At 42.1% G+C, this 15511-nt stretch overlaps 1 protein-coding gene across 1 annotated transcript in view; it reads left to right on the top strand.

The window, feature by feature from the left end:
• ADARB2 (adenosine deaminase RNA specific B2 (inactive)) overlaps positions 1-15511 on the top strand; it is a 425682-nt gene that overhangs the window by 327733 nt on the left and 82438 nt on the right. Inside the window, exon 4 of the mRNA XM_077809481.1 lies at positions 12424-12538. Coding sequence (XP_077665607.1) covers positions 12424-12538 — 115 coding nt within the window. The remainder of the gene's footprint in view (positions 1-12423; positions 12539-15511) is intronic.

Raw genomic sequence — 15511 nt, forward strand, 5'->3', positions numbered from 1 at the left:
TGAATTCAGTGAAAAGCCTCCCATTGACTTCAGGGGATTTTGGACCAGGTGAAGAGTAAGGTTCCAAAGGTCCACAGGAAAAGGGTCCTCAACACCCCTCTCATTTCCTTCTCCCACTCCCGTCTTTGTATCTTTTCCATCCATCTCTTCCTGTGTGGAATGACCTCCCAGCCTCAGAGAGTCAGCTTTCCATCTTCTTCCCCCATAAAGCCCTATTTTTTCTGTGAAGCCCCCAAATTAAAATAATCAGAGTAGGAATTTACTGAAGTGACTCCTTCCTCTGGGTCTTCCAATGTTTGTCAGTCTTGTATTTAACTGTAAACTCTACAGTGCAGGGACTGTCTTGATCCTACAGTTTCATCCAGCACCAAGCACATTGTTGATGCTTAACAAATAATCACTAATGATATAAAATAAATAGACTGGACTAGCTAATGTGAAAATATGTCTGCCCTGGAAAGGACTGAGGAACAAGCAGGGTAATAACTCCCTAGCAGGGGGGGAAAGAGTGTCCAAATAAGAACTGCTTTGTGAGCAAGAATTTTTCGCCTCGTCCCAGCACAGTTAGCTGAGACATCAGAGATGCCATAGATTGACGCCCCCACATGTGCAGAACAAATTCAGTTTGTTTGATGATTACAGAAATATGGAATTTACCATGAGAGCTGCGCCACATATATAGTTAAAACACTCATAACAGATCTACTGAACAGGTTTTCTTGCTGTAGGGATTCTTCTGGCCAAATCAATGAGAGCATCTCATCTTTTTTATCAATTTTGGTCTGAGAAACTTGAGGGTGCTCAATTTAAAAATACATTATTTTTTATTAAAGCTTTGGTGAGAAGCACAATGCAGGGATGTGTAACAGGTTACATATGTGCACAGCTCACTCTAATAAATGTGATTAAGTAGACTCTCCTGAGTTGGGGTGTACGAGGAATATACTGATGTGTTCAGCGGAAATGAAAACATATAGTCAGACAAAATAAAATAATGTCTATGTGAGCTAAAACAAAGTCCCTCTCCTCTGGTCCCTGAGGGATAAACCAAAGCCAGACATAATGATTGATACCGTGCAGCAGTTATGATCAGACAGAAATCGTCATTGCACATCTCCAGGAAAGAATCACAACGAGCTCCCTGGCAGTGTCCTGTTCCTTCAGCAGTACTGTATAAATGCCTCTGCTGAGTTATGAAGGCAAACTAGGGAAATATCCCTATTTTACATAGGGGGAACTGAGGCACACAGTAAATTAAATCAGTGTCACAAAGGAAATGTGTGATTGGGCACAGTATTGAACGCCAGTATCTTGAGTCCTCAGTCTACTGCCCTACCACTCAAACCACCTTCCTAATAGTCTGGCTGTCTTTTTATCTGTCTGTTTCTTTGGTCCCTATCACCAAAGTCTCTGAGTGCCTTCCACCTGCACACAGAACTTCCACTCTTTCCAGAAGACAAGGATCGAAATCAGCCTATGACCCTTTACCATCTTTTCTTCTCAGACCTGTATCTTCCAGATGACATAGTCCATGGAAAGAAGCTGATTACTTAATTGGCTCAAGGATACAGGTGTTGGGAGATAAATTTCCAGCCACCTATGGAAAAGTTATTTCCAAGCTCAGACCAAAGTATGCTGGGTAGCTATTTGCTACATACCCTGACCACTTTGTCTGCCATTTACCCCTATTCCACAAAAAGCTGATGAGACGTATGATTTAATGTCAGCGACTTTGGAAAGGTATCTCTTTATAATTCAAATCCTCTGTGCCAGTTTTTTCTTCTGTTTGGATTAACGAAGAAAAATACTGATTCCTACCTTCAAAGAGGGTACGTTTTCTGCATATTGTGTAAGAAATTACGTGTACAGCTTCTGTTATCAGTGAAGGAGGTTGTGAACCTAATCCCCCATGCTCAACATTTACCCCCAAATGTCAGTAATTTACTGCAAAATAGAGTACTTGGGAGACAGGAGTAACAGAGCCCTGTGTGATATCTGTTTAGTAGACTATTTCATCCCACCCATATGCAAATCTAACCTTTCTGATATTTCAACCCTATAAACCCAAAGACAGGATTTCAATAGAAAATATTTACGAAAGGCTTTCTACTTTATAATCTATTGATTTTAATATCCTTACCACTCCTGTTGAATGTCAGTTTTACCCTGAAGACTGCCCCTGCAAACTTGAACACATTTAATTATTTATAACATTTGGAATATTAGTGCTGAGAAATGAATAAAAGTTTTCGGTTTTGTAATGTTATGATCTAAAGTTTGATTTTCCTCTGCGAATAATGCTGGTAATTTGATATTGCAATCAGGAGTTACAGAAGGGTACAGATGACACAGTGCAGCTTGAAAGAGAGTGACATTTATTTTCCACCTTATTTATGTACAGTAACAAAGAGCTCTTTAAATCCAGTGTTCCATTTTAGAGTATACTTTTGCAACTACAGATTCAGAATTATCTGTATTCTTTTTTTTAACTAGACACCTAACTGAAGGCCTATTTCTGCCATCAATTACACATATGCAACCTCCATTGATTTCAGTGGGGGTGGGTAAGTGTATCTGACAGCAGAGTTTGGCAGATCTAGTTGGCCTTACACACATCACTCACCTCATTGACTAATGCAAGCAAGGTTTTGATGCTGAAGAGCTTGTTTCTGGCTTACATTTTCTGTTCATGTAGAAAAATCAAACTATGGAACATATGGAAGCTGTGATTTAAAAAGCAGACAGACAAAAAAAACTTGTTCAGAAACTTAGTTTGGGAGTTTAAAGAACTTGGCGAATTAAAGGTTCATTCTGCTAGAGAGCCAGATTCTGCCACCCTTAGTCAGTGGGTACCTTACTCTGTTGATTTCAGTGGGACTACTCAATGAGTAAGGTATTACTCAGCATACATGTGGCAGAATCTGAGTCCTGATTTAGCAAAGCATGGGCTTAAATCCCACTGACTTCAAAGGTTGAAAGTTGAGCACATGCTTAAGTACTTGGCTAAATCTGTATCCTAGCATACAGGACCTAAAGTAAAGCCCTCTGAAGTGTGTTATCTCCATTGACTTCAGTGGATTTTGGATCAAGCCCAAAGTCTGTAGGAAAGCTCACCTCCTACATAGTGCCCTTCAGGAATCAGACCCTGTATCAGAAACTGTGCATTCTTGTGGATTTTCAAAGCACTGAATGTCAATAGTCCCCTCTTCCCCCCAAGATTTGCAGTCTGTTTATGCCATTACACTTTTAGTTCAACTACATGCTGTCCTGCTGGCTGCATAGTTCACAATGAATATTTCTATTTTCTTAAGTTTCTGCATCTTCCTTATGGCCTGCCTTTTTCACCAGCTGTGAGACTGTCATATTGAGATTGCCAAGATCTATTCTGCTCTTTCATTTAAGCAAGATGGGGACTCTTGTCTTCAGTCCTGATATCTGGCAACTGTAACCATGGGTGTCACCAAATATAGAGATTCTCACAGATGAGTTTCATAAAGCAGAAATGGCAAAGACTCCCCCTCTCTCCTCCACCCCCACTCCCACCCCCAAGGTGTGCATGATTTTAAAACTCTTTTGATGGCAGCCAACTTTTCCTTGCCAATATTCCTAAGAATCCCGGTGATGGAATTGTCGCCAGGCTCATGTTATCCTTTGATACTAAGAATTTCCTGGCTTTTACCCCATTGGCAAGTTACCTAGCTATGTACCTTTTAGTAATTTAGGACTGTTGTTTAATTGTAAAGCCATGACCAAGAAAATCTATTGGCCCGAATACCAGGGATGCCTGTGAGCTGGATGGGATAAGTCTGTACAGCACTTACTTCCACAATGTTCGGCCACTGTTTATTAAATCCACAATTTGGTTTGGGTTTGGTTTTTTTGTTTGTTTTGTGTTAACGGAAAGATTCAAACCTGATGTGGGGCCTGATCTACTGCCTCTGAAGTCAATGTAAAGGCTCCTGTTGACTTGATAGATCAGGCCAATGATGCTGTTATGGTAGTTTATGTTTCAGTATTGTGTAAGAACAGGAGACCACACATTCCAGTAGTTACAACACAGGACTGGGAATCAGGACTGTACTCTATTCCCAGCTCTGCTACTGAGTCATTGTGTGGATCTGGGTTCAGTCCTGCAAAGTACTGAATACTCTTGTAATGTACTACTCACACTCAGTTCTCATTGGAGTAAATAGGAATAGGAGGGCATTCAGCACCTCACAGGACTGAACCCTTAATCTCTGTATACCTCATTTTCCCAATCTGCACAAATAGAGATCATGTTGCTTATCCACCCATGTGAAGTATTTTGAGATTTGCAGATGAAAATTTCTATATAAGTGACAAGTATTAGCATTATATTGTAGCTCTTCGATTGCCTTCTAGATTAGGTCTTGCACTACTGGTTGATGCTTCTGAATCCTACTGTATTTTACAATGACCAGCATATGTCACTCCATCACTTCTACATTGCATTAATTTTACTGGCATCCTGTTCAGCAATTTATTCCAAACTAAAATACTCTCCTGTCGTATTTTAGCTAAGAGGCTTCACATTTAATGGATTTCCTATTCTTCAAAGTCCCTGGTCACTCTTTGAGATCAGTGAATGCTAAATTCCTTATTGTCCCTAAATGTTATATGAAGTCATGTCATTCTTTTGCCTTTACTGAGTCTCATTGCCCTCTGGCTTTAGAATCCACTGCCAAATGAGGTAAAGAACGCTCCGAGTTCTGGGATTTCTAAATCCAAAGTTAAAAGTTATTTGTTCTTTTTAGAATTTTTAAAATGAGTCTTTTAGGAATTGCATGTGCCTCTAAGCTAATTAACTCTTAATGAGCACAAAATGCCTTGGGATGCTTATATGGAGGGCACTGTGAAAATGCAGGCAAGGATTGGTCTGTAATACTATGGGAGATTAAATGGATGATTTGAGTCTTTTTAAGATGATGGTGCAGATTGTTTCACTGAGACATTCCCTTTTTAAAAAATTCTAAATAAGCTGATCAGATTTGCAGTTCACACTGTGTGAACCCAACCATATCAATCCTAGGTGCATATTTTTATTTTCCTGTTCGCCTTATTATGTTTTTAAATATGGAAAACAAGATTAGAAACAGAGTTTTATATCATGAAAGCCAGGCACTGTTATAGTGGTCACCATAGAGAACTGGAGTTCAGGGCAACTGGGTGCTCTTTCAAGCTCTGCTGCTGATCCTCTTGGGCCCATCATTTACCCTTTCTGTGCTTTAGTTCACCCATCTGTAAAATGGGTATAATTGTATTTATATTACAGGTTTGCAGTGAGGCTTAATACATTTATGGATGTTTAGTGTTTGGGGATACCTTGATAAAGGTATTATTCATAAGTGCCAAGTATTATTATAATTCATAGATAATTCATAGATTTATAGTGTTTATGGCCAGAAGAGATCATTAGATCATCTATTCTGACCTTCTGTATATCACAAGCCATTACATTACACCCAGTTACTCCAGTATTGATCCCAATAACTCAGGTTTGACTAAAGCACATCTTCCAGAAAGGCGTCCAATCTTGATTTCAATACATAATGAGATGGAGAATCCACCAGCTTCCCTGGAAGTTTGTTCAGTGGTTAATCACCCTCACTGTTAAAAATTCATACCTAATTTCTCATTTGAATTTGTCTACTTTCAGCTTCCAGCCATTGGTTCTTGTTATGCTTTTCTCTGTTCCATTAAAGAGCCCTTTGCTAGTCCCTATTTTCTCCTTGTGAAGGTACTTATACACTGTAATCAAGCTAGCTCTCAATCTTCTTTTTTAAGCTAGACGGGCCGAGCTTCTTCAGTCTCTCACTGTAAGGCATTTTCTCCAGCTCGTGAATTATTTTCATTGCTCTTTTCTGCACCCTCTCCAATTTTTCAGCAACCTTTTAAAATGTGGACACCAGAACTGGACCCAGTGTTCCAGTATCAGTCTCACCAGTGCCACATGACGTGGCTAAATCCTTACTTTTACTCACTTCTCCCCTGTTTACACATCCAAGGGATGGCATTAGCCTGTTTTGCTACAGCATCACACTGGGAGATCAGGTTCTGTTGCTTGACCACTCTGACCCCGAAATCCTTTTCAGAGTCATTGCTTTCCAGGATACATTCCACCATTCTGTAGGTATGGCCCGAATTCCCTGTTCCCAGACATATGACTTTGCATTGGCTGTATTAAAATATATGTTGTTTGATGGGCCCACCTGGCCAAGCAATCCAGATCTCTCTCTAAGACTGTCAATTCTGCCAATCTTTGTGTCATCTCCTGATTTTATCAGCAGGGATTTTATATTTACTTCCAGATCATTGATGAAAATGTTGAATAGCATTGGGCCTATTGCGGGGAGGGATAGCTCAGTGGTTTGAGCATTGGCCTGCTAAACCCAGGGTTGTGAGTTCAATCCTTGAGGGGGCCATTTAGGGATTTGTGGCATAAATTGGGGATTAGTCCTGCTTTGAGCAGGGGGTTGGACTAGATGACCTCCTGAGGTCCCTTCCAATCCTGATATTCTATGATTCTATGTGATGGAGTGTCCACCCTACACAGGACTGGATGGGGTTAAGATGGCCAGGCGGCCCAATTAACACAACAGGCTGCATGTGGAGGAGGAGCCAAGGAGCAGGGAATTGACTGGAAGCAGGCTCAGCTGGGGGGGTCTATATAAGCCAGGAAGCTGGCAACAGTTACTCCCTGAGAGGAGGGAGGCTGGCGAACCCAGTGAGGGGGGAAGCCAGGAAGGTAGGAGAAGACTCAGGAAATAGTAGCAAGGTAGGACATTGCAGGCCGGGGCTGTTGATTGGAGGGCCCCTGAGCTGAAATCTGGCGTAAAGGGAGGGCCTGGGTTCTCCTACCAGCCACTGAGGACATGGCATAGACCAGGCAAAGGGCAGTGGATTGCCTGGGATATTTTGTTCTGGAAAGACTTTGTTACTTTCCCTGGAAAGGGAGGACATTTGTGACCTGACCAATGAGCCAAGCCACAATGCAGATCCGTGAGTGAGCAGGGCCACAGAGCAAGACAGGATGGGGGAAGACACCACCAGAGAGGGAGCACAAGCCTCTCCTGGGAAAGCTAATTCCCAGGACAGCCGGCAGGAGGCTCACTGGCGGTCAGTGCACCCCATGACAATTGATGGAGAATGTGGGCACCTGGTCACCCCGATACAAGGGGTGTTTAAAAGAATGCTGTGGACCGTAAAGGACTGCAAAAGACAGTCACCCCTGATGCAAAGGGAGCGTGGAGAGCTATAACAGAAAAAGAGATAAAGTGACAGTGAGTGCATCCGGTGACAGTCTAGTACCGGTTTCTGTGGAACCCCACTGGAAACACGCCCATTCAATGATGATTCCCCATTGACAACAACTTTTTGAGATATGTCCACTATCCAGTTCTTAATCCATTTAACATGTGCTTTATTAATATAGTATAGTGCCAATATTTTAATGAGAATATTGTATGGTACTAAGTCAAAGACCTTACAAAAGTCTAAGTATATCACATCTGTGTAGTTGCCTTTATCAACCAAACTTGTAATCCCATAAACAAATGAAATCAGGCTTTTTTGACAAGACCTATTTTCCATGAAACCATGTTGATTGGCATTTATTATATCCCTATCCTTTACTTTTTATTAGTAAGAACCCTGTATCAGCTTTTCCATTATTTTGCCCAGGACTGATATCAAGCTAACCAGTCTATAATTACCTGAGTCATCTCTCTTGCTTTTTTTTTTAATATTGATACAATATTAGCAATCTTCAAATATTACGGAATTTCCCCAGTATTCCAAGTTTTCTTAAAAATTAACATTAGCAGTACAGAGCTTTCCTGAGGCAACACTTTTAGGATTCTTGGATGTAAGTTCTACAGGCCTACTGACTTAAAAGTGTTTTCCTAATACATGATATTTACCATCCTCCTTAGCTGCTAATAGACTGGAACATACCTTATCCTTTTAATGTGTTACAAGTACATCATCTTTCCAAATAAACAACAGAAGTATTTATTGAACTCTTTTGCCTTTTCTGCATCATTACCAGCTTTACCATCTCCATCTAGTAATGGGCCTACACCATTGTTCGGGTTTCTTTTGTTCCTAATATACTTTAAAAACTCTTTATTATTGTTTTTAGCTCTGCTAGCCATAATTATGGTTATTATGGTAGAGATTTTCCAAAACACAAAAGGGAGTTAGGCTCACTGCTCCCATTGACTTTCAATGGAAGTCAAATGTCTAACCACCTTTTAGCTTTTGCTCAAGGGACACTGGGTTCCATCCCAAAGAGTTTACTCAGCAAATGCTACTGAGATTTGCAGACTTTAAGGTTGTTCGTGTGCACCAGAGTTATTACTAGCAATATGAGTTATTTTATTATTAACACGCATTCACACAGCACTGCTAAATGGATAGAGCACTTCTTCACACAACTAAAATAACACAGGCTTCAGATTTCCTGTCACTAGTTTGAAGTGTTAGGTGATTAAATATATGTGTGTTTATATGTATGGATAACATAAAGCTGAGGTTGTGTCAAGACCCTGTCTATTACTCATGCCATGGCATGTTTGCAGACAATTCTTAGCACTTAGCGCTTATATCACCTTATATCACAATTCTTAGCACTTATATCACCTTCAAAATACTTCACAAACATTACCCATTTAATGCTCGCAACAGTCATGTGAGGTAATTAAGCATTATTATCAGCCATTTTATAGACAGGGATATTAAGAGACTGACAAGAGAAGAAACCAGATGAGAGTTACACAGCAAGTAGGATGAAGAACTCAGGAACACCTGCAATCAGGAGTGGTGTAAGGTCCCAAAAAGTGAGGGGGCCACCGGCTCCCAAACGGTGTCCCCCCATGGCCCTTCTCCCTGAGGTCCTACCCCTGCCCCTCAAACACATGTCCCCACTCTGCCCCTTCACACTGAGTCCACACCCTAGCACTGCCCATTCCCCCAAGACCCCTCCCTGGCATCACCCCTTCTCCCCGAGCCCCCACCCTCACCACCCCATCTCCCTGAGGCCCTGCCCCCATGCCACCCTTTTTCCCCAGGGCCTCTCCCTTGCACCATCCCTTCCCCCAAGGCCCTGCTCCCACGCCACCTCTTCCCCACAAGACCCCACCACCTCCACCCAGTCGCTCACCCTTAGGGCTGATAAAGTGTGGTGGGGGGCATGGCCCCCCGTTCCAGTGCCCCTGTTTGCAATCCCATGCCCCACTAGCCCAATGGCCATTGAGGATATCCCTACACTGCAGTCCCACAGTGCGATTGCAGTTTGTGCAGACATTCCCAAACTAGCTTTGAACTTGTTAGCTCGGATACCAGAGCAGTGAAGCTGCAGCAGCAAGGGCTTCAGTGTAAGCCCCACCCGTGGAGAATTACAAGGTTCCAGGTGGGCTTGGACAGGCTGCACTGAAGCCTGTGTTGCTGCAGCTTCATTGCTCCAGTACCCAAGCTAGCGCAAATAAACCTAGTTCCGGGAGGTCTACCCACACTGCAACCACACCATGTCATTGCAGGTAGAATGTTAACCCTGACATGCTGACCGCATTCCAAGTGAATTAGGCACATAGGTCCCCAGTTAGTTACCTAAAGTACATGGGTACATGACTAGGTATTTGAATGTGCTGATTTTTGATGCACTGAGCACCCACAGTTGCATTCATGATATCTATAGTTTTATTACTGTTTAACATGTATATTTTGGTAGCGCCTAGAGGTCAACCACATCAGGGACTAGGGTTGCCAGATGCCCGTTTTTTGGCCAGAAAGTCTGTTTTATTTGGGCTTTTCCCAGAGATCCAGTTTAGCCCAGTAACAGTGAAAGGCAATAACTGCTGCTTAATCAGGACCATGTTAATGAAGACTCTTCTAAATGGACCAGATTGCTCAGAGATTGCATGATGCAAGTGAAACCCCAAGAGATCTGAACCCAGGACGCAATTCTAAGCTTGAGTCTTGTAACACAGAAGTTTTCAGTTGAAAGAGTTTTTGTTGTTGTTTGTTGCTGAGACAAACTGAGGCACTTAATCAGAGCAGTCAATTAATAGGGCTGTCCTGTACGGTGCTTCAAATAAGATCAGGGTAATCCGCTGGCAGGCCATGAGGCAGTTTGTATACATTGACTGTCCACAGGCACGGCCGCCAGCAGCTCCCAGTGGCTGCGGTTCACCATTCCCAGCTGCAGGTTGCCCACCACTGGTTCTGATCTATTTTGAATAGCCCCCTCTCTGTGGTTGTGGGTGAAACGCTCTCAGATTATTCAGACTGGAACTCTTAATGTGGCTCAGAGCACTGACCAGAGTAGGGCCCAATCCTGAGAAACGCTGAGCACCCTCCTCTCACTGCCTTTTGATTTCAATGTGGCTGTGGTGCTTCGCACATCTCGGGGACAAGCCCCGCTGCTGCCTAGTGTAGCCCATACCAACACAGTGCTGCAGGGCAGGGGTTACTGCTCTTTTGCAGGTACCACCCTTTATGTGAAACATAAGAAGAGGTCTCTCCAGCTGTGTTTGATGGCTGTCTATGTGGAAATTAAAAATCTTATGATATGTTTCTAAAAGAGTTGGCGATAACCCTGGAGTCCATCATTTCTGCTCTCTTAGCTTCACTGGGCCATTAAAGGCTCTTCTTAAATGTGGAATAAGGAGCTTCTTGTGGCACCTCAGCTGCAACACAGAACTCAAAGGGCATCTCAGACTTTGCTTGGCTAGGACCCAGCCAAGGGACAAAGTAACTTTTCTTTAAGTTTCATGAAGTGATTGAAAGCTTTGCTAAATTAACATTCATGAACAACAAAAATACTGAAAAAAATCACTGAGAAAATTAGGTGACTCCCCCACTGTTCAGCCCAGTAAATGACTTGCTGGGGCAAAGAAACACTTTTTCAGACAAGTAAAATGCTTTCAAGACTGGTAAATTTTTCTATGAACTAGCCCTGGACCAATGACCAGAAACAAAATTTGTCAAATTCTAGGACTTTTTCTTGAGCACTAAGAATTTGATTCAAAGCCTAGTCAAAGTGAGCCTTCCTATTGATTCACTGGGTTTTGGGTCAGCTCCTAACATCAACCTTCTCAGGATATGTCAACAATGCAATAAAAAAAGACGGTGGCATCAAGACTCTGAGCTCAGGTCAATTGACTTCAGCTCATAGGGCTCAGGCTGCTGGGCTAAAAATAGCAGTGTAGAGATCCCCAAGCCCAGGTTCTAAGGCCAACTCCCCTCATGGGGTTTCAGAGTCCAGGCTCCAGCTTGAGCCCAAACATGTGCGGTGGAATTTTTAACCCCTTAGCCAGACCCCTGGGCCAGCCTCTGCCATGCCGTGTGTCTTTTGTTGCAGTGCAGATGTACCCTTAGAGGCAGCGAGTAGCCATTTATGATATTGATCCTAGGGCAGGTTTCAGATTGGTAGCCGTGTTAGTCTGTATCAGCAAAATCAACGAGGAGTCCCTGTGGCACCTTAGAGAATAACAGATTTATTTGGGCATTAGCTTTCGTGGGCTAAAACTCACTTCATCAGATGCAGGGAGTGGGTTCTATCCCACGAAAGCTTATGCCCAAATAAATTTGTTAGTCTCTAAGGTGCCACAAGGACACCTCGTTGTTTCTCCTAGGGCAGGGGGTCTCAAACTTTTTCTTTCTGAGGCTCCCCAACATGCTATAAAAATTCCACAGCCCACCTGTGCCACAACAACTGGTTTTCTGCATAGAAAAGCCAGAGCCAGCATTAGAAGATAGCAAACAGGGCAGTTGCCTGGGGCCCCAGGCCACAGGGGGCCCCCAGGAAGCTACATTGCTCAGGCTTTGGCTTCAACCCCGAGTTATGAGGTTCAGGGCCCTGGGATTCAGCCCCAGGCAGCGGGGCTCGGGGCGGCAGGCCTTCAGCTTTCTGCCCTGGGCCCCAGTGAATCTAATGCTGGCCCTATTTGGCAGACACCCTGAAGCCTGCTCGCAGCCCCCCCAAGAAGGCCCCGGACTCCTGGTTGGTTTCAGAGTAACAGCCGTGTTAGTCTGTATTCGCAAAAAGAAAAGGAGTACTTGTGGCACCTTAGAGACTAACCAATTTATTTGAGCATAAGCTTTCGTGAGCTACAGCTCACTTCATCGGATATGCATCCGATGAAGTGAGCTGTAGCTCACGAAAGTTTATGCTCAAATAAATTGGTTAGTCTCTAAGGTGCCACAAGTACTCCTTTTCTTTTTGGACTCCTGGTTGAGAACCACTGTCCTAGGGAACCGTTCCTTTTATTTTTTTGCTGAGGTAGGTGGAGCTTATTTCTAAAAGTGAGATCTCAAAGGCAGAAGGCTGGTTATTAATCTCCAGACACACCCAAGTGCTTCAATCAAAGAAAGTGAAAAATTCCTTCTGATTGTGTCTTTCAGGAGTTTGCTGATTCCATATATCAAATGGTTACACAGAAGTTTCAAGAGTTGACAGACAATTTCACCTCCATGCACGCACGCCACAAAACCCTTGCAGGAATTGTGATGACCAGAGGTAAGATGCCCTTTAATTTCATTATTTTATTTTATTTTCCTGAAGTATTCTTCATGAATAAGGAATGTATTATTTACCCAGTCCACAGTACTAAAGAATCCCTTTACTCCAACACAGAAAAATATACAGTAATGAGAGAAAACAAGCATTAAATATTTAAACTTCGAGCAGGTGCACAAAAAATGTATTGAAAGTAGAAATATAGCTAAATTTATAAATACATATAAATATACCGTTTTCTCTTTATTCATGGGAGGAAATGCAAATCTAGCTAATTTTATTTCTCCTAATAGGGGTTCCTTTTTAATTATCAGTAAGAAAAATATTAGCTCTTTTATTTATCTATTTGTTTGTTTGTTTATTATTTTTAGAGCTGGAGCCATTTAGTCTTAGGTCTAATTTAAGACTGGCAGGTGAAAACAAATCTCAGCCCATTTGTCTTCCACTCTAAGTAAGCCCGGAAACCTAAAGCTTTCTATTCTGCTTGCATCTAAACACAGGAAATATTCAGTGAGGAGATGCTTGGATGTTCAGTTCTGTTAGCCTCTAAACAGGGGATGTACTAAACCTGAGAGCATATACTACAAAGACACGTTCAGCAGGTGGATAAAAGCATTGCATACATGGCCTTACTTTGTTTGTTTGCACAGGAGTGATTACCTCGTTTCTGGGCACCTTATGATATTTATGAGAATGTCACCATCCCAGATACTGCATTAAACATCATTCTCACTCAGAAGTGTGGAGCAGTAGATAGACTTTAGATATAAGAGGGAAAACTTGGAGGTGAGAGAAATGTATAATTAATCCAGGCTTTTCTGTCTTGTTCCTTTCAGCAATTACATTAGCCAGATTCAACAGGGACAATTGTGCGTATTGCAGAACAGCAGGCTGGAGATAGGATTTCCCACCAGGTCCTTTCAAACTACAAATTCGACATCCTATAGACTAACACATAATTCCACGTACTTGTTGCCTCCTATTGAAAGGGACAGAATGAGAAATCAGCATTAGAATCACAGAAATTAGAGACAGAGTTGGCCTAAAATTCTTTTCCACCTTTTGTCAATGCAGTATCGTTTCCCACCTATATTTCCTACTACTTTGACCAACCTACTATTATTGTTGTTGTTTGTATTGTGATAGCAACTAAGAGCTCCAGTCATGGACCAGGACCCCCATGGTGGTAGGCGCTGTACAAACATAGAACAAAAAGATGGTCCCTGCCTTGAAGAGCTTACAGATGAAGTAAAAGAGATGAGAAGGAGATACAACAGTCAGATGGGGGATCACTAGGAAACAATGACATAATACTGGATAGCCCATTAGGCAATGGTCTCAGTGCACCAACTGTCTAACCAATATCAGGTTTTTTTGTAGGAATCATTGCGAGGAGAATTTTAAGGGCCTTGACGCAGGACAATGAGGGAGCTTTGCAGGTGTTTAGGGGAGCTCTTCCTGAGCATGCGAGGCCTCAAAGGAGAAAACATGAAGTTGTTTCTTTGAAAAAGTCTAGTTATTGGTGTCCTGAGTAATGTGGCTTCAATCACTTCCTTTGGGAGACTGCCCCACAAGTGAAACAATCTCATCATCAAGAAGCTTTTCCTAATATTCAGCATACATTTTCCCATTTATAACTTCATCTCATTCATACCCATAGTGCCACCCTGAATAACCCTTCTGCTTCCTTGGGACCCAATCCTGGCTCCACTTAAACAGGCACAGTAGAGCCAAAAGTACCATAAACAAAGCCATTAGGTCCATGCATAGCCAAAATAAACATAAGAGTAGGAGAGGTGTAGTGGAACATGTCCACTGCCCCCTCCAGCCCAACAGTTTTTGGACATGCTCAAGTTGTATTGGTGACTTTGCTCCCTTGTATGGGGAGGGTGGGAATTTGAGGAGTCCTTCCTCCAGATCCTTTTGAATTTCATATGAATAAAATCCTTTAACTGGGATTTTATTCTTTTGCACTTCACATTTCTCCATAGTCAGCACAAATCCAAGAAATAAATGTGTTTAATTTATCCTCCTAGGTCCATTCCTCCAGACTCATTATTTTAATTTTTTTTTCTCTGAATTCTCCCAGTTTAAATTATCTCCAATTTGTCATTAGATTTTACTGGTCCCCAGACTGAACTCACTGCTATAGGTGTGCTCAAGAGAAGCTACTAAGCCAAAAGCAGCCTTATCTGGACACGTTCTCCCTGAAGATTTGAGTCCCTTCTTGCATGAGCATATCTGCAAACCCATGGATAGGGAGGATTATTTGCCATTTGTGAAACTACATTTTGTTCTGTACTTACAAGGTTGTGCTCTTTTCCCAGTCATTTCCCAGAGGTAGCAAGGATCATGAAGTATAAGGTTTCAAAGGTGGTAGGGGTAGGTTTCACTCTAGCAGCAGACCTATGAATAAGTGCAAATCTCTTGGTTATTAACATGGAATCTGGCTGCTACTGTGGAGAATTGTAAAAGCTAAGCAAATAATAAATAACAATACCAGCAATAAAAATAACTCTAGTAATGTCTTATTGAATTTGGTGAGATACATAGCTCCGTGCATCCAAAACTCATTCTGTTTTTCCCTTCATTTCAATGTAAAGTCATATGGCTTATAAATAGAATTTTCCATGCTTGTGCTGTTTTCAGGCAAAACTTGTAAAAAAACACAATATGATTGTGGGATAACTGCCATTGAGATAATACAGCAGCTCTACAAACAAAACAAAAGGTGCAGCAAATTGGTTCTCTTTTCCTGAATTCTGGCATTTTTTTTCTGCTTTTTCAGATTACAGGGGAAACCAAAGAGAATTGCAGTTGAGTGCTGTGTCTGAGTTATGTTTCAGCACCAAGGGCAAATTCCTAGCTAGAAGGAAGAAGAAAGAGGAAAAAATGTAGAAAATGATGTTACTGAGTGCCTGTGAGTTTTCAGTAGTGATAAATTGCTTGTAGGAAAACAGAATTTCCATCCAT

Source organism: Eretmochelys imbricata, chromosome 2, assembly GCF_965152235.1.
Source record: "Eretmochelys imbricata isolate rEreImb1 chromosome 2, rEreImb1.hap1, whole genome shotgun sequence".
Taxonomy (NCBI): domain Eukaryota; kingdom Metazoa; phylum Chordata; order Testudines; family Cheloniidae; genus Eretmochelys; species Eretmochelys imbricata.